General features: G+C 37.8%; 1 protein-coding gene across 3 annotated transcripts in view; it reads left to right on the top strand.

Moving 5' to 3' along the window:
* The window catches only part of SHTN1 (shootin 1), a 117,870-nt gene that overhangs the window by 31,892 nt on the left and 66,004 nt on the right, over positions 1 to 19,974 (top strand). For all 3 annotated transcript variants that reach the window (XM_069460074.1, XM_069460076.1, XM_069460075.1), the window contains exons 2-3: positions 6,050 to 6,102; positions 16,012 to 16,072. In XM_069460074.1, coding sequence (XP_069316175.1) covers positions 6,050 to 6,102; positions 16,012 to 16,072 — 114 coding nt within the window. The remainder of the gene's footprint in view (positions 1 to 6,049; positions 6,103 to 16,011; positions 16,073 to 19,974) is intronic.

Below are 19,974 nucleotides of genomic sequence, written 5' to 3'. Positions count from 1 at the left end.
GAATTGTGGGATCCAAAAAGTATGTGTATTTTAAACTTTGTTGTACTTCAGTTTTATTCTTTAAAGCTGTTAACAGTTAAGTTTTGCTTTAAAATGCAGAAGGAATACAACTTTTGTGTTTTCCTGCTTACGATGCTTGTTAAGCATTTTAAACATTAAAACATGAGTTCTGAAATTTTTGTATGGTACCATAAAGAGTAATATATCAAGATCCTTTTAGTTACTTGATTCCATTTCAAATCCTCCGTGGCACAAATTTGTGTGTGATTCTGTGTGTATATTTTTTTATTTTTTTAATAAAGAAGACTTTTGGGAGGAGAAGTTTTAAGTTTACAGAAAAATTGAGCCAAAGGTACAGAGAATTGTCACACACTTCCTCATCTTCCTCCCTCCATTTCCACTATTAACATCTTGTCTTACTTAATGTGGTACATTTTTTAGAATTGATGAGCCAGTATTGATATGTTATTAGTAACTAAAGTCTATAGTTTACATTAGGGTTCACTTGTTGCATTGTCCATTCTGTGGGTTTGGACACATGTATGATGCATGTGTCCACTGTTATAGTACAGTTCTGCTGTAAAAATCCCTGTGTATCCCTTCCTCTCTCCTCCTGGGCTGGCAACACTGATCTCTTTAGTCTCCATAGTTTCACCTTTTCCAGAATGTCATACAGTTGTAAAAATACAGTATGTAGCCTCTTTAGATTGGCTTCTTTCACTTAGCCATATACATTCAAGTTTTTCCCAGGTGTTTTTTGTGGTTTGATTGCTCATTTACTTCTTTTTATCACTTAGTAATATTCCCTTGTATGGATGTATCACAGTTTACCCATTTACCTGTTGAAGAACATCTTGTTTGTTTTCAAGTTTTGGCAATAATGACTAAAGCTGCTGTAAAGATTTGTGTGGTGTTGAGGTATGGAAGGAAGGGAAGTGTTCTGTAGTCCTATGATTAGATCATAGTTTTATGATGAGGTCTTAGTGACCCTGTATCCTTGGGCTGTAACCTTCACAAGGTCTTCTAAATTTTTTTTTTTTTTTCTTTCCCCCTAGGTAAAATAGGAAGGCTAGAGGGGGCTAGAGTTGGGTATTTGCCTTCCACCAAGTCTAATAGACCCTGGTAAAATAGTTTCTTCTGAGAGAAGGCCTTGTTAAGAAGAACAGAATGCTCTGGGTATATTTCATAGTGGCTACTTTTCTCCTCCACCTGCCAGAAGTAGTAGGAAAATTTCCCCTACTGATCTTCACTGTGAGAACCCAGTAGGGTTCCTGAAGGTAAAACTCATAAAAATTTTAAGGGCACCCTATAACTGGGCCCCCTTGGCATTTTTAACTCTCAAACTTGTCCAAACTGAGCCTCCAACAATTCATCCAATACACTTTAGGTTTTCCTATCTTAGTGTTGATTTCCAAGGATGTTTTCTGCTCTTCTGTTCCTGGGCTTCTGCTTTAATAAATTGTGGTTCTTTACATCTGCCTGTGTGTCTCCAATTTTGAAGGTAGTGGTTTGCTCTGTGACCTCAATTCTCTGATGGCTCTAAGAAGAGTTGTTGATTTTCAGTTTGTTTTGCCTTTTTGTTGTTGTGAGGATAGAGAGATCATTTATAAGCTTCCTTACATGCCAGACCAGAAGGCAGACAAGATACTCAGTTTCCTTCCTTCCTGTTGGTTAATTTGAAGTCACTAATACAGTTTGTGAGAGTACTTCTTAAGCATCATTAATTTATTAACACTGGACTGTGTGTTCTACCATGTAATGAGTAAATTTCAGGTTTGCCATAATTTCTTTTCAGATGTGAAATATGTCACCTTTGTTTTATGATCAGGTTTTCCAGCAGTGCTTTCCCTGGCTTTGATAATGCTTTAATTAACAAGCGAGGTATAAATGACTTCTCTTTCTACTCTGGCTTTAAGAAGAGCATCCATTGGGTTGTGTGCAAAAGGGAATAATGTCCTAATTGAGCACTGTCTTTTATGACCCATGTCCTCCTTCCCTGTTAGTGAGAGATGTTTCAGGCCCCCCTGAGTCTCAAAGACCCATGTATACTGGGTGAGAATCTACATTAGAAGATCTCAGGAGGCTGTGTTTTTCTGGTTACATTTGTTGGCTATTTAAAGCTTCATTTTTATTAAGTATCCTGATATGAGACCTTTTCACTATGGGGAAGAGAATATATGCTCTATCATGATTTGCTCATGTGAAGACCTAGATCCATTCTTCCTTAATTTAACACATATTTATCACATGTGCTACTGTATTTAGGCATGTGCTACTGGTGGGCATCTGGATGGATGAAGACATAGCCTTCACTCGAGAGGACTGTTTCTCATCTAGTGCTGTAGCACATTGCACACAGTAATGCTCAGCAATTTTTTTTTTTTTTTTGGCTTGAACGTCTTTGAGAATCAGTAGACTGATTCTGTCTCCACCCCTTTGTATTGTGGAATTTGACATCTTTATGCACTTGTGTCTTCATTTATAAAATGGGGATGTTAACATTTGGCTTGTTTTGCATCACAGATTTATATGAACCATTCATTTGTTCGATATAGGCATAAACCCTAACCAGAGGTGGTGGCGTTAAGAACTTTAGTTGCCACGTTTCTGAAACAGCTAAGTCTACTCAGCTGCTTCCTGGGCTAATGGCTACGTCATGATTTGCAGCTTGAAAAGAAAACTCCTTTTCTTGGCATTGGGGAGTTAGAAAATAGAAAAGCAGCATGATTCTTGAAACACATGCTCTGCCTGATATTCTCCTGTTTTCTCCACCACCTTCCTTTTTCTTCCATTCTATGCTGTTATGTAGCGGTTCCCCGTCTTGGCTGTACAGCCTGGAACATTCATTTCTAAAATTTAAAAAAAAAAAATATATATATATGTATATATATATGGATGCCCCAGCTGCACCCCAGACTACCTAAATCAGAGTCTTGGAGGAGCAAGGCATCGGTGTGATGTAAAAGCTCCCCAGGTGATGCTAATGTGCAGCCGGGATGGACAAGCTCAGCTCTCAGAGTTGCTTCCACTTCTTTTTCACTTTCTTTACTACAAGGAACTGTTTGCAGTTGATCTTTAGCTCTCTTTCTCTTACCTGTATTTGGTGGAGGATAGCAACACCCTGGGTTTCACATATCTTTCTGGTCTGCCATCTTTCAATATGTGTGGGACAAAAGTAAGCCAGAGACTGAGAGCATTAGGGATCAGCCTAATTTCCTTTGTCATGTGCACAAGATTTGATGTACTTGCTGTATTGTTAGTAATAACCACGGCTAACATGTTTTGAACACTTACCATGCCTGAACACTGTTACATATGTTAACTCGTTTACTCTTAATAACAACACTCTGCGAGATATATAATTATTATTCCTTTTCCAGATGAGAACCTGAGACTCAGAGAGATTAACTAACTTGCCCAAGGTCCCCTAGGTGCTCTGGCTGGGATTAGGATGTACTTTTTAATGACTGTCTTATATGACTTTCTAGTACAGTGAAATATACTCTACCTGTAAACCTGAGCGATGAAGTCTTCTCAAGCTGTGGTATCTTTCATATGGCAGAGAATCAGTGAGATTCATCTCTTTTTTGGTTAATTCAAGATTTGGAGGATCTCTTATCAAATCACTTGAGCTGTGCAAACTTACTTTTTAAAATTTTCAAACTGTGAGCCAGTTCTGATACAATAAGAAAGCTTTCTCTGTGACCCCCAACACTGCCAAAAAAGAAGTAGCTGAATAATACAGGTCACTTCAGTTTTTGCTAGTTTTACTGAGGGTGGGGTTATGTATCTATTCACTGTGATATATCCGTATACGTTATGTATGTGTATATATTTGTGTGCACATGTGTGTGTGTATGTATAATTGTTGTTTAGGGTAGTGAGTTTGATATTTTAACTTAAATAGAAGTAAAGATTTTTCTTTTCTTTTATGCCTGGTCCCCCATTACCCCCCTTCCTTTCACCTAGTGGTTGAATTCTTTCCATATGTTTCCACTTTCTTTTCTTGTACCTTGCTTTATTTTTTAAAAAAGTCATATATGGTCACAAGAAAGCATATTTTCTGTGGTTTCCATTAAATATGATAGGTCAAGAGTTCTTAATGTTTTCATAAAGACCCAGTAATTGGGAGCCTATGGTGTTTTCATTTGGGTTCTATTGGCAGTATAATGGAAGAATAGTATCAGTATTTTAAAAAAGTCTTCAAAGCCATTATGTGGTGTTTTAAATAGAAAAAAATTTCTTAATGTCAATGTGAGATCTTGGTTTTATAAACTTTTATTGTTTGTATGTCTATAAAGTAGGTCACCAATAATAGTGTTAAATCAGTTTTTATTTTTTCAACTTCATCTACAGATACTTTTAAATGTCAAGTAACCTAAATTAAAGTCTCTCAATAAAATATTTATACATTTTTAAAAACAATATTAGATATAGTAATAAGATTGGGGACCATGACTATAGACTACCCAATGGCATAAGTGCATGTTTTGGGGATCTCTTAGTTCTTGTTTCTTTCTGTTAAAAAGGAGAGCACATATCATTGGTTTTGGCATCTGAAGACAGTTTAGTTCATACTCAGGTGTTGGGGCTTGTGTGGTGGTGGCTGAGGAGCCGGTTGTGCAGAGGTCTTCATTTCTGGGGTCAGTCAAGTCTTCTCTGTTTAAAATATTCTTTTCAAAAGGGCTATATCTTTACATGTATACTTTCACCTATTTTATGGGCTAATTTTCAAGGATTCTTTTGGAATGTGGCTTCAATAAAATTGCCCACTAATTCTTATTTAAACGGTTATGGGGTGCCATTAAAACTTCTGGACCTTGATGGTATAGTCTCATAACTATTTGTCAGTTTGAATAGGATTTTAAGATTTCAGTACTACCGTCACTGTAGCTATTCTGAACCCTTTGGATCACTGTGGGAGGAAACAAAACACATACTTTATCATGTTAATTGTCTGTTTCTGGGGTGTTTTCTGCCCTAGTGGTTAGAATCACACATTTCTAGAATTAATGACCAGATTATCTGGGATGTTCTTGAAGCTACTGGTTTCAGATTTTTTATATCTGTCTTTAAATTATTCATAGAAATAGGAAGCTCTCTTTGTTTTCTTCTTCTTCTTTTTTTTTTTTAAAGCAAAATGAAGAGGTTTTTTTGATAGATAAATCCCAGTTAAATCTTACAAAAGATTGGTGATTTAGTGACTCTGGTGCCAGTGAAGTGCTGGCCCTGGGGGTGACCAGCAGTTGTAGACTTACCTTAGGTGTTCTGCTCCATCATTGATCTTAGCTCATTCTCTTTTTTCCCCCCACTTAATGTGCTCTAAACTTTATATTCTCAACAGTGAGGGTTCTTAAAAATGGCGCTTTGACTAAAAGATGAATGTGGTAGTTTAGGCTATTTTATTTTTCTGGCAAGAAGGGATTTTAGGTAGAAAACTTTTTCTCCCACATAGTTGGAACTATTTTCAAACGGTTTACATACATTCCCATTTTAGTGAACTGAGCCTGGCTGACTTCTGGTCATGGCTTGACGACTGACAGACTTGCCTGAAAATAGTTGTTCTTAGCTGAATGCTCATGGCATAAACTTTTTGCTCTGTGAATAAAGCAGATGTGTGACGTTAAGTTGAATGTACAAACTGACTTTATTTTCTAGAGGCTGATTTTTCTAAATAAACCTCTGATTATAGCACCACAAACTACTAATAGTGCTGGGAGAAATTTCAGGAACACCCACCTGAAGCCTTTCACAGGACCAAGTGCTGAGCATTAAAGAGGAGAAATAATGACTTCTCCTAAGGTCACCTGTCTTGGCTCAAGGGTCTTTCTAATGACCTGGGGGAACTGAAATTTAGCTTGGTGAGCTCTCACATCTGCTATGCTCTCTTTTTCTTCCTGGCTCTTAAAATCAGAAGCCCTTCTGCTGTGGCCTCTTCTCCACCCTACCCCAACCTAGTAAATAGACAATGGGGGTTAGCTGGGTTCCCAGGTTTTCCTACAGTAAACTTTCGGTAGTGTTATAATGTTGCTTTCCTTTTTTCTTTTAGCAATAGGCGAATATGAAGACCTTAGAGCAGAGAACCAGAAAACAAAGGAGAAGGTTTGTACTTTACCCTTTTTTTCCCTTTCTTACATGTGTAAAAGCCTAGGCAGCATAATGCATTGTTCAGCCACCAATTTCAGTTAAATGTGAATGAGGGTTTCTTTTTTTTTTTTTTTTTTCCCTTTTCTCTTGCATGTGTGGTTCAAGCTAATATCAACTCCAGGCTCCAGATGGTAAAGAATAGCAGGCCTGCCACAGTGGGCGCAGCTCTGGGAGATTAACTGCACGACTAAATGTGCAGCGAGGCACCAGGCCAAGCAACTCACGTCCCCAAGAATTGTACTTTTCCCCTAATAGTCAGCTTTGGGATTCTGGTGATGGTGTTGAAAGCCTGAGACATGTACCTGTGGGACCTAAGCACATTAGATCCTGGAGAGAACGCCTTGAAATTAGTTATTGGTGTTTAACCCAAATACCTCCATAAACCTTTTCTATGTTTACTTCCTCTATCTATATGAATAATATACCAGAAGTTGAAAAGCATCCGTGTGAAGATGGGGAAGCCTAGTGAATATTTTGAGGGACTCTTGTTAGTTTTATTTTTTAACTGTTAAATAATTCTACTTGACCTTTACAAACTGTATCCTTTTGGTTGCTGAAAATGTCTGTTTAAGATTTGTGAATGTTTGCTAATATATATTTCCTTGTAAATTTAAGGAGAGGACAAATAGAAGGGCAGGCTAAAGTCTGAAAACAGAGGGACTGAACAGAAAATGAAAACTAGGAGAGAGGAAGCAGAACTGCCCATTTTTGGTTTCAGATGTAAATAGAATTTACTTTAAAAATTACTTTGATGGATCAAATATTTCAAAACATCATGTCCATGGTAGAATATTAATAGAACAAGTTCTTAGTGGTTATTAAAGGTGGTCATCATTGCAATAAATTGTGAAACCTCATCTTTAAAATTTCAGAGTAAGAGCTGTAATAAAAATTTGTAGTGAGCTAAATATTTGTAAAACTTGTGCCATATTTGGGATTATTTGTTGGGCCCTTAAGAATCATATTTAACTTTTTCACTCATATTAATTTGCCACTTACATAGCTGTAGTATGGTTGGTGATATTAATGGTAAGTACTCTAGTTCAAAGCAGATTATCATATGTTTTTAGATCATTATTTTTCACCTAGTTTTAAGGCTCCTTTGCTCTTTCATGGAATCTTTAGTGTCCTGTGAAACCTTAAGTTTCCTCTCTCCCTTTGTCAGGCGATTCAGGGAATGGTAAGTGTGGGTGATAAAAATATCCATGGCAGAAGGTGGCTGATGCATCCATCTGTAATATGGTGAGAAGGTCACAGAAAATAGTTTGACAAGAAGATTTCTACTTCTAACACCGAAATCACTCCAGATCACAGATGGTTTGAGAATATAAACAGGTTGGGAGGTTGTGCTTAAATACTGGGTCCCTGATGCCCTGTAATTTCCAAGCAAATCTAGTGGGTAATACTTAGGCCAGGTAGCTTGACCCTCTTTTCCTAAGACACCCAACCATCTTCCAGCGCTAGGAGGACAAAGAGGCTGAGAAGTTACCAGCCACTGAGTCACTTTCCCAGCTGCTCCTGTCCCAAGAGGGGAAGGACAAAGCAAGTTGGAGGGTTAATTCAGGAGAACTCTTTGACTTAACCTAGACGGTAAGAGGAGGAAAAGCAAACAGGTGCCCTCATGCGATTGAGAAGGATATAAAAGAATAACATAAGAGAAAGAAGATCAAATTTTTTGTTTATTCTTCTTCTTTCATCCTTGCTTACTTGTAGACTTAGTGCCCTAAAAATACGTAGTAGTTGCTCTGTAAGTATCTACTGTTGGTAGGGATGAGGGTTGTTTAAGTGAGAGCCACTTTCTGCAGTGAGGTTTTAAGTGAACCATCTGTTGTGCACATGGCATTATAGGTAAAATGCATTTGGTAAAAGAAGGATTATAAATTACCTCAGCCCATTAACTGTTTACATGTTTCTCTACATAGAGTATGGCCTAATACTTTTGTAACATCTGTAGGCATTATTGACCTGCTTCTGTTCAATTCTTTAAAAATAACTATTAACAGAAACGAGAAGAAAAGAAATGAAAGCAATATGAAATGCCGTGTGGTTGGGTAAAACAAAGTAGAGTGGTTTTAAGTTCACCGTGCTCTGTTTATCTTCTGTTAGAAGACTAGCTTGCTTATTGCTGGAGATTTTTCCCCAAAAAGGGGGGCTGTATTACAAAAGAGGGAAGCATATAATAAAAGCCTTTTACAGAGCATAGAATGAGTAAAAGCAGCTTTAGTTCTGGAGGTGGTAAATGGAGAACACCATTTTCTCTGCGAAAGCGCTTTCTTGTGCCTGGCCGGGTGAGCTTTGTCCCATCGGCATCAGCAAATAACATGTGGCCATCTTTCCCGCGTGGCCCCAAACCAGGGTTCAGTTAAACCAGTCAGGGAAAGCAATCTCAAGGAAGACTGTTTTTGCCATAGTTAATTTGATGTGGGGGAAATTTTGCACAAATGTGGGGAGAAAGAAAAAATAAATTGAACGTATTTCTCCCTTCCACGTGTCCACAGTAAATCTAACTATCTTTGTTGCCAAGGCATGAACCTTATCCATGGGAAGAGGCAGTGGACGTGATTCCTTTGGGTGGCATCTTTTTCTGCCTTGTTTGGAGGCACCTCTGTTGAGACAAGTGGTTGGACATGGTGCTTTTCAGGGAAAGATGGTTGCTGAAGAGGCTGTGTCGATTAAGAAGCTGTTATGGGACATCCATGTTCTCTTGTCTCCCTCATCTAATGCTCCAAACTGCCTTGTGCCAGCCCCGTTTCACAGAGGAGAGAACAGGACCTCAGGGCTTGAGTGAGTTTTTCAAGATTACACAACTAATTAGTAACAGAGTCTAAATTTAAACATGGGTTTTCTGACCACAGTTTTCTTTTAGAGGCAGATAAACTCATGGGAGCTTATTGACTCTCTTTCCGCAAAGGTCCTAATTTTGTTAATTCTTTTATCGTTAGCACCAGAATTTTTCACAGCAAATTATCAGACTGAGTACTTTCCTGGGTCATTTATCTTCACCATCTATCGGTTTTTGTTGAAAAACTGCAAGTTAAATGTCAAATCAATTTTATGTCAGAAAAATCCATGCATGTGTCCATATGTGTGCATATATACATATACATATATATGCATGTAGATCCTGACATAGTGCATTCCGAGGATGATTGGAGGAGATTTTGGGGAAAGGGTGTGCCGATGGTTTAATGAATCTTTTCCTTTGCAGCTCTCCCTTTTTAGGAAAAATGGAATGTTGGCCATTTTGTGGTTTTTATCACTGACTTTGAGGATAGAACCAGAGTCTGTTTGAGTTTATAAGGAGAGCTTTTTTGAAGGGAAATCTTTTTGTTGAATACCTTCTGAGTATTTGGGTATAAAGAAAAAGATACAAAGATCCTACTCTTAAGTAAAACCACACTAAAGGCCACAAATAAGTTGACAAATAACTACAATCAATTATGCTGCTATAAGTGAGTGCCTAGAGGTTGGCAGTGGGATAGGAAAAGAACAGAAAGACAAGCTTCCTGTTCTTTTCCATGTGACAAACTTTTATTGGCCTTCAATGCTTGGCTTAAATATCACTTATATTTTTCAAAGTCTTCTCTAACTCTCTCACAAGCAGAATTAATTGCTTTTTTTTTGTAATATTACATCTTCATATTTCTTATGTGTTTATCACATTTATCAACCAAAATTTATTATTTTCAAAATATTAAATAGGGTATAAACAAGCAGTGTGGGTTGGATAAAAATGTAAAAAAACTTGAGATTTTTGTGTTTTTTTTAAACATCAAGATAAATGGCGATTACTTTCCATTATTTTTTACCCATTTTCTAAATGGAATTATGTGAAAAAGTAAGGAAGCCTATCATCGAAGTGAACAACTCTCCCAATCTACATTTTTGAGTATGGAAAAATAGGTGATGTATTTTGGGATCAACCAAATAAAATGTTTTACTTTGCTTATGTAGCAATCGCCACATTCAGATATTAGTCATGCTTCTACAATTGAAGGGCATTCTCTTATGACTCACTCAGGATCTTTGTCATAATCGTTTGGGGTTTTTTCCTATATGGGGGAAAGGCCTCATTGAGCTTTGAATGGAGTAGCTTTCACATTTCCCGGGGTGGAGGGGGGTGTGTGTGGAGTGTGCATAAAAAGAAGGAAATCTGTATAATAGAAGAATGTCTGCCTTTAAATAGTAAGTATGTTTAATATTATGTTCTGAGATCGAGTTTTGAAATGCATAAATGTTTAAGTGGGCTGATTAGAAGTCGTTTGGGTGAGCTACTGTAACAGTGCATCAGGCGGTTCTGTCAGCGTGCCAGGAACAATGAATGAAAAGAGAATGAGACAGACACTTTCCAAGACTTATGTTTCAAGAAGCAAGATATATGATACTGTTTGCATCTTGGCTCAGTTGTCTATTGTTAACATTTCTTACTCTTGTGTAATATTCAGAGGTGAAGGTCCCGAAGTATTTTATTTTTTAAAAAATCAATAAAGAAGCCACTTTAAAGAGCAAAATATGCATCCATTATGCTAACTGTTCATGCATAATACATCCACATACATGCAGTTTCTTTGAGACAGAGTGGCAAGTGGTTGTGCCAGAGAAAAAGTAATTACTTAGCAGTTTGAAAGTGAAAATGAGTCTCTTATTAACAGCAATCTATCCAGAAACAAAGAGCAAGGATCTCTGTTCTGATGACATGTGTTTCCATCTAACACACAATACCTAGAATTTGGAGAATGCTGAAAGACAGCTTTGGGGGGCAGCTACTATTTCTTTATTGCCTGTGAAAACTGGAAGAAAGAAGAACACCAAAAGAGAAAGAGAGTGAAAGGAATTCCATCCTAGTGGGAATGATTTAGTGTATTGTAGTCTTAAAGGATAAGTGTGTAGAAATCTGGAAAGCACAATTGAGTCCTAGCCAAACTTACATAGGTGGAACAATAGAATTGTTGATTATTAAAAATGATTTGATGATATTCTCACTGTATCATCAAGGATTCTAAAACAGGTAAATATACACAATTCTGGTGCTATGCGTATTTAAATCTTTAAATACTATAACTGGATATAAATAAACTTCAAGAAAAATGGTGTGGGGTTAAACCTCTCAGACTTAGTGTTATAGCCTCTGCTATGTATTCCTTTAGTGCAGTATTTCTCTCATTATCAAGTGTCCTTATAAATGGCCTATTTCATTGTTGATCTTTCTTGTAGGTCATAAGTTTTGTGAGAACACCTTGTCTGTTATGGTCCTGTATTCCCCCCAGTGTTTAACACAGTGCCTTGCACATGGGGGTCTTGTATAAATTATTTCAGTTTTCAGAAGAAAGAAAGAGAGACATTCGATGATTACAGTGGATACTTGCTTAGAAGTCTAATTTAGTCATCTGTAAGGTACCTGCCTATGTATAGATTGTCCAATTTCTTGGAGTTGTGTGACTGCAGCACATGTATGCACTTCTATAGGTAATCCTCCCTTATGTTTATTCACCAGGGAGATAAAGATGAATGTTTATAACAGTGAAAGTTAGACACCATTCAGAATGTTGGTTTTTCTTCCATAAAACACACACACAGCAAATACAAAGATGTGTTCGTTTCTGTATCAGTTTTCTGTATTTCTGCTTTTAAGCAGACATTTTAGTGTTGCCAATAGTTGGATGATACGTAAGGGAGAAAGAACTCAGCTGCCCATTTTGCGGGGAATGGTCCAGGGAAGATACCAATTCACACTGCAAAGACCTTCTTCTGCAAATCAGTTTGCCAGTGCTCTGAAATCCTGGTTTAGTTTCAGAAGCCAGGTATCTGCTTGGATGAAGCTCAAGGAAGAGATCTGGAAAACAGCCAGGGCTTCTAGTATTAAAGGCTTTCAAAACCAGCAAGGCCAACCTGCGGTCAGTTCACCACTTCATAAAGAGCCCAGGTAGAGGCTCTAGAGTAGCTGTAATGTTATCCGACTTGCTCACACTAGCCAGCACTCATTCTGCTGGGTTCTACCCTAGCCTTGAGCTACAGAGAATCATTGGGCATCATAATTCAGTGATGTGGGCCCAAAAACATCTGTTGCTATTGCAAAGTCTTCATGAGCAATTCTCACACAAAAAAGAAGCAGTTTTTACAAATGGTGCAGCTGCGTGAGCAGGGTAGGGGGTGGGATGGGCGAGGGGCTTCTGTGTGGTGTAAAGATGAAACATTCTTCTGAAAAGCCCGTAATCCTTGATAATTTCTCCCTGTTGATAGAATGAGAGAAAGGTTGCAAGATATTTTTCTGAGTTCACCTAAAATGAGGAAATAAGTGGGTGTTTGGATCTTTGCTTAGTAAATGGGTACGTCCTCCATATTTTGTTCAGTTCTGGTTTGGAACAAGTAAGCTGCATTTACAGCATGTGTAGATGCTCCCCACCCCCAACACACACCCTTTTCAGCATAACAGATGGTAAATTCTGTGACTGCCAGTTCTAGCATAATGTGGTTGCAGAAAATAGAAAGCAAAGCAACATGAAGACCCCTGATAGAACACAGCTGGGGTTGGGAGACAGCTTGTGAATCTGCTGATGATAACTATAGGGTTAGGGTGAACGTATATGGCCGAACTGTAGAAATGGGGTACCTACATGTTAGAATAAAACTGATATTGAGACCTGTTTTTAACCAGAGCCTGTCTGTCGGGGCCTTAAGAGCAGAGAGATGGACATAGTCTCACTTCTGAGCAACTGGTACAAGCCTACCTAAAATTGCTAATTCACAGTAATGGTAGGTGCCTTGGTGGTTTGTGTGCGATGTCAACTGGTGGTCTTTTTCAGACCTGACTGGATAGAGCACCTGTTTAATGCTCTTGTCACACAAAGTCTCAGTGAAGACTGTGGCTATTTGATGTAAGTGAGAATTGAACAAACCTCTGATTCTTTCAGGTAAAATTTTGAGAGAGACATAGAACGACCCAAGTGACATTAAGTCAGGAGCAACACTCTCAAGCACCAGCTCTTAGATGAAGACAATTTTTCACAGGTTATTTCACATTTTTCAGAAATGCCAGATTAAGAAATATGAAATTAATTTGAAATTAAAACACTAGGTATATTTCATTTGGCAATGATAACTCAGGAATTTGAGTCTGGTCAGAAATGAGGTTTCTATTTGTGCCTTCTTGTGGCCCCCAACCTTTCTGGCACAAGGGATCAGTTTCATGGAAGACAGTTTTTCCATGGGGGAGTGAGGGTGGGGATGGGCAGGCGCCGCTCACCTCCTGCTGTGCACCCCCCATTCCTAAGTTTCATGGAACACAATCTTTCCATGGGGGGGTGCGGTGCAGAGCAAAGCCCTGGGGCCTGGTCCCTAACATGCTGCAGGCCTGTACAGTCAACAGCCCAGGGGGTTGGGGACTGCAGCTTAGACTATACTGTGCATTGTTGGAGAGTGGGGGGGTGAGCAGACTAGCAGGAGTAGTGGGGAAGTCCAAAACAAACAAGCCAATTCTAGAAAATAAGAGAAACATTTCTGAAACAGCAGTCTCCTAGAATTAAGGGTTAATTATATTGTCTGGTATAGTCCACTTGGGTTATGGAAGGTTCTAGGAAAAGCTTTTATGAGAATCCAGAACTCTAGTGTTTAGAATTTTAAACACCAAAAAATGATAAATGTGGTTTATCCAGTAGGTTGGAAATAGAAACTATATTAGATTTTTTTTTTTTTTTTTTGTACAGAGGATAGATTTCTACAGGGAAACCTTAATGAAAGAATATACCTTCTCTTTTAGGAAATAATCTTTGGTCCAGCCTGACTCATTTTGGGGAGAGTCTAAGTCAAGATTTAGTAACAAACTATAAAAATGATCCCTGAAAGTGTATCTTCTATGTCAAGATTTGGTAACCAGCTTTGCTGGTTTAGCACTGTGTTCTTGCTTCATACTCTCTTGCCGTAATGGATTTACCCATACAAACAAAGATAGGTTTTTAATGTTTCAGCGGTTCTTTAGTGATTAAAGAGGAGAACTGAACTGCTTGCTTCTTACTTTTCTATTTTAAAAATATTTTAAAGGCACAGAAAAAGGCAGAGAATAATATAACAACAGTATTAACTATTATTTCTTTTGAAATTCAAAAATGAAGGAATGCAGCAGATACAATTGAAGGTCTCCTGTGTCACCCACCCTTAGTCTCATTCTCCTCCCTATCTCCTAAGAGACAACTGTTGTCATAAATTTTGTATGTATCCTTCCATGTCACGTTTTTATATTTGATATATGTATTATGTATCATGAAACATATATAAACATATGAAATGTTTTTATACTCAAGATATTTGATTTGTATTCTGCAACTCCTTTTATTTAACATTATGGTTTTTGAGATTTATTTATGTTGATACATATGGCTTTAGTTCATTCATTTTTGCTGCTCTAGTATTGTATGAATATACCATGATTTATTGTTATTATAAATGCTGAACATTTTTGTACAGGTCATTTTGTACGTATTATGAGAGATTCTCTGGGTATACATTCTACTTCACCTAGAAGTAGAAAGGCTGAATCATAGGGGACGTGCATTTTCAATTTTGATAGAAGTTTATTTCCAAATAGTTATACCAGTTTACACATTCACCAGCAGTCTGTGAGAGTTTCTAACTCCTGATATCAGACTTTTTCAGTTTTTGCAGTCTGATAGGTGAGAATATCTCATCATTATAATTTGGATTTTTCAAACACCAGTGGCATCATAATTTTTTAGCCACTGAAATTTGAAATTAAAAACACCCAAAGGGATAAAATCCTAATATATTTATCTGGCATGTTAGGAATCAAATATAATTTAAAGTTGTGCTTTAATTCATATGATACTCTTAAGGAATAAGGTATTCCTAGGAAATTAAATTTTTCATTATTACTCTAATAACTAAAAATCACTTTGTAAAGTTTTAGGTACTTTTGATGGAGCTCTCTACAATGTATTATACTTGCCTGTTTTATGCAATTCAGGATGAATTGAAGTCAGTCCTCATAAATGAACTTTAGGTTTTTAAAAAACTCATTAATAAATATGAGATGTTTGTTTCTATACCAGATACCCTAAAGGGTCCTCATACTTTAGTAGTTACTTTGAGCCAGGTGCGATGGTGCGTGCCTGCAGTCCCAGCTACTCAGGAGGCTGAGGCAGGGGGATTGCTTGAGCCCAGGAGTTTGAGGTTACAGTGGGTGAAGAGCGAGACCCTGTCTCTGGGGGAAAAATTATTTTTGCCTTAAAAGGTCTTGCCTCCTAAAGTCTTTTCAGTGAGTTCTCCCACATTTTTAAATTAAAAATCAGTTTTGTAAATGATGCGTGCTTATTGTGGAATATTTTTATCTTTTAATTTGCTTCCTTCCTTTATTCAGAATTCTGTGGACCACAGATCATTTTTTCCTGGGTGAGGGAGTGAGGGGGAGTGGCAGTAGTCTTTCCATTCACTAACAAGTATGCACCAGTGTTCTGGACAGTGGAAACTGCTGGGAAGCAGACCTGTGGATGAGTGGAGACGTGTGGAGAGTTCACTGCATTAACCTACATAAAAAGAGGCACACACATTCTCTTAAAGAATGAATACATTTTAACTCAGGGATATTAAATGGGTCTGTTACTGAGGAGATAATGAGCAGTAAGGTGACTCATATCTTAGAAGGTCCAAGAAAATGGGCCAGATACAAATGGCACAATACCATGCTGGTTGAAGCGGTACAAATACCATGTGACCATTGAGGCTTTTTTCCAATGTTTTGAATTTTGTTTTGTTTTCAGAAAATTGCTATTGTTTATAAGTTTGCTCTTGCTTGCTTCCCAAACTTTTAAATTTATGATAAAAATTTAACATTTCTTTTCTTTCTCATTTCAGTGTGACAAAATTAGGCAAGAACGAGATGAAGCTGTTAAAAAACTGGAGGAATTTCAGAAAAGTACGTAAGCATTTCAGTGGGATTATGATAACATATAACTGGGGATTATGTGAATAGACACACATCCTGGTTAGTTGCTGATGCCTTGGTCATACAGTCGAGAAAGCAAGAACTGTCTTGCCATTTGCTAAAAAAATGCCCTGACGTTACTAATTTTTAAAGAAATGGAATAAGCATTATTGTTTTGTGAGGGTATTATCAAAGTTGGTAATTGTTACAGAAGAGTTTACTATGTAGAAAAATTAAAGGAGAATAAAATTTACTTGTTATCTTGACTCCTTGATAAAAGCCAATGCTAGTATTTTATAGTCTATCCTTCCTGGTCTTTTGTTTGTCTAATATGTGTATCTACAAAAAAGGCAGTCACATTTTGTATTCAATTTTGCAGCCTGCTCTTTTCAGTAAACAGCGTACTGTGGTCATCTTTGCCTTTCGGTAGAGATGTACATCAGTGTTAGTTGTTGCCTATAGTATTCCATTATACGCTAGTACCATAACTTGTTTATTCCTTCACTGATAGCTTATTCCTGGTTTTTAGCTGTTACAAATAATGCCATGGCCAGTATTCTTATACATATGTCTCTACAGTGATATGAATAGTTCCTTAGGTTAAGTCACACTGAAGGGGCTTATACTGGAGATCTGCTATACAGGATTGTGCCTATAGCTAACAACACTGGGTCATATACTTAAAACTTACTCAGAGGGTAGATCTTATGTTACATGTTCTTACCACAGAAATAAATAAAAATAAATAAGTAAATAAAGAGTGCAGAAGGAAACTGTGGGATATATCTGTGGCCTTGATGGTGTATCACAGGTGTATCCCCAAACTCATCTGGTTATAGACTTTAAATATGTACAGCTTTTTACATGTCACTTATACCTCAATAAAGTGGTTTAAAAACAGAGAAAAGGAATTATAGGTTCACAGAACTTAGATGTTTTTAAGAGTTTGAATGTTTGAAATAGCCCTCTCATCAAGGAAAGTTAAATTCCCACAGAAGTGATAATAATTTTCTAAATTTTTGCTGTGTAATTTTTTTATGTGACATAAATCTGTTATTGTTTATCCCCTGAGATAGAACATAGCTGATCTGACCTAGAGGAATTGAATGGAAATATGTCATGGGCAAAGGCCCAGACCATAGCAGAGAAAGCGGCCCCCTTCCTTGGAGGCAAGGTCTTTGTCCATCATTCTGCACATGCTGTATCAGTCAGGCTATTGGATTCTATCAAAGTGTTGACTTGGTAACTACGCAACAAAACATTTTATTTCTGTTGAAGGTAAAACAGTCATAAAAATGTAGCATTCTAGTTAAATTTCAATAGAAAGTTTAGTCCAGCATCTGGCTGTAACAAGGAATATCTAAGGGGAATCTTGTTGATAGTTTTTTCTTTGGAGGCCAGTATGCTGTGGTAGAAATACCTCGTAATTTGTGAATGTGTGAATTATAATCACGTGAGACTTTCTCCTTCCTTAATGTGGGATTTATGAAAGTTGCTTATACTTGTGCTGACACCAAGTCAAATCTGAAAGAGTTATACCATTGGCATTGTTACCAGTTATTGTGCTTGAATTATAGAGAGTGGATTGGTGTGTTGTGTACAGTGGGGAAGAGTTCAAATTTCTGATGGTTGGAGATGTTTTGGTCCATGTAGGTAGTAGGGATTTTGCCTCCTGCATTATGTGAAAGCAGAAGCAACTTTTCCCCCAAATCAGCCTTTAGAATAACATGCAAATTCTGCTTTCATCTACCATTTCTCTTTTCCCTTTCCTTGTCTCTTCCTCTAAACACCTTGATAGTTTTAAAAATTTACATTTTTCCTTATGAGCAACTCAAAGTCTGAAAGGACTCTATCGTAGAGTCTCTGTTGTACTCACTTAGTTTTTAACTTTACTAAGTGTGCTTAATTAGTTTAAAATTTGTATGGCAGGAAAACAGAGTTGCCAACTTTTTACCCAGTCTCAAAAGAAGAGATGTAGACTAAGAAAACTTTACTTATTTGTTAAAAACTATATCTGAGATAAGGGATTTATGGCTTTTGAACAGAGGGTAGAATCTCAGATTTGGAGAGGAATGAGGCCATAATTTATCACCAGGGGAAAGCACTGTTTGGTGTGAATCCATGTAGTCCTGAGCAAGTTTCTGTATTAGTAAAATTGTGATAAATGACCTTGCTTTGTAGGCTATTTGAGGGTAAAATGAGATAATCTATGTAAAAAGCACTTAACACTGTATCCGGCATAGAGTAAGTGCTTAATAAATGTTAGTTGCTGACCTCATCTACTAAACTATCCAGTGCCTGACTGCCCTTCAGTATTAAGAGTTCATATCATTTACCTTTAGGGAGTTAGTTCCTGGATACCAGACTCTACATTTGGGCAGCTGTGGGGAAAAGTTTCTTTTGGTGCTGCGTTGAAATCTGAAATCCCTGTGACCTAGGTCTTGAAGTGTAGGAAGAGCAGCTGAATGAGGCTCAGGAAAAGCTTTGTTAGGCCGTAGGGATCTACTTGCCCTAGCTTAGCATGCTTTTCCCAGGATATATGTTTTTATCCACATTTCCACGCCATTCTTGGCCCTCTGCCGGGTCTTTGTGTGCCTTTCTCCTAGTCTTTCTACACAAAGAACACCGCCACGTAGCAAAGCCATGCTCCATAGGAAGACAGATTCCCATGAAAAGAGAACTAATCAAAGTCCTTTCATATCTTTTAGGACACAACATTAGATCCTTTGCTCTGTTGCGTGGCACACCAGTTTTCCTACATACATGCCAACTTTCATGGCTGTTTTCTTACCACATGAAAACCTTTTTAAGTAACCTGATGTTGAAGAAGAATTTGTGGTATGTTCACCATGTATGCTCAAAACGTATTCTACATCTAAAATAGTGCTGGATGTTGGAGTTTGGAGAAGTGGTGGTGACACCTTGCATAGTTAGAAGGGACCATAGGAATCTGGAGTCACTTAGAATGGGTTTGGCTGGGCTTTACCAGTTAGAACTCTGTGATTCAGCATATGTCACTAAAATTCTCTGGGCCTTAGGGTTCTCAAATATATGATGAAACTGCTATGATAATATCTGTGTTATAGGATTGTTGTAAGGATTCATGAAGGAACACATGTAAAGGGTTTAGCACGAGGCTGGACATGTAGTCAGGCTCATTAAGTTGTTTCCTAAGCAGTTCTATGCAGCAGAGAACATTCACATAAAAGGATGTTCACAGATGAACTTAGGCCCGATATATCTTTTCAGTCCTTCAAAAAAACACAAACATGAGTACTTACTTTGTGCATAGGATTGTGCTGGGTACAAGAGAATCAGACATGTGTAACACAAAATCCCTGCTCTAATGCTCACAGTAGAAGACAAAAACAAGTAAAAAAAAAAAAAAAAAAAAAAACAAGTTACCCTACAATGTGATCTATACTACAACAGCAAGTATGTAAGAGCTTTAAGGTCATAGATGTGGAGAGACAAACTTTGCTAATTCAACTAGCCCGATAGAAAAAATAATTGATGTACTTTTAGGGTTATGCTTCTGAGTTCTCAGGGTCATTAAAATTTTTTTTTTTTTTTTTTGTTGAGACAGAGTCTCACTTTGTTGCCCAGGCTAGAGTGAGTGCCGTGGCGTCAGCTTAGCTCACAGCAACCTCAGACTCCTCGGCTTAAGCGATCCTACTGCCTCAGCCTCCCGAGTAGCTGGGACTACAGGCATGCGCCACTATGCCCGGCTAATTTTTTCTATATAGATTTTTAGTTGTCCATATAATGTCTTTCTATTTTTAGTAGAGACGGGGTCTCGCTCAGGCTGGTCTCGAACTCCTGACCTTGAGCAATCCACCCGCCTCGGCCTCCCAGAGTGCTAGGATTACAGGCGTGAGCCACCGCGCCCGGCC

Source organism: Eulemur rufifrons, chromosome 28 (genome assembly GCF_041146395.1).
Source record: "Eulemur rufifrons isolate Redbay chromosome 28, OSU_ERuf_1, whole genome shotgun sequence".
NCBI classification, from domain to species: domain Eukaryota; kingdom Metazoa; phylum Chordata; class Mammalia; order Primates; family Lemuridae; genus Eulemur; species Eulemur rufifrons.
The sequence above is the reverse complement of the archived record's forward strand: the minus strand, read 5'-3'. Positions and strand labels throughout refer to the sequence as shown.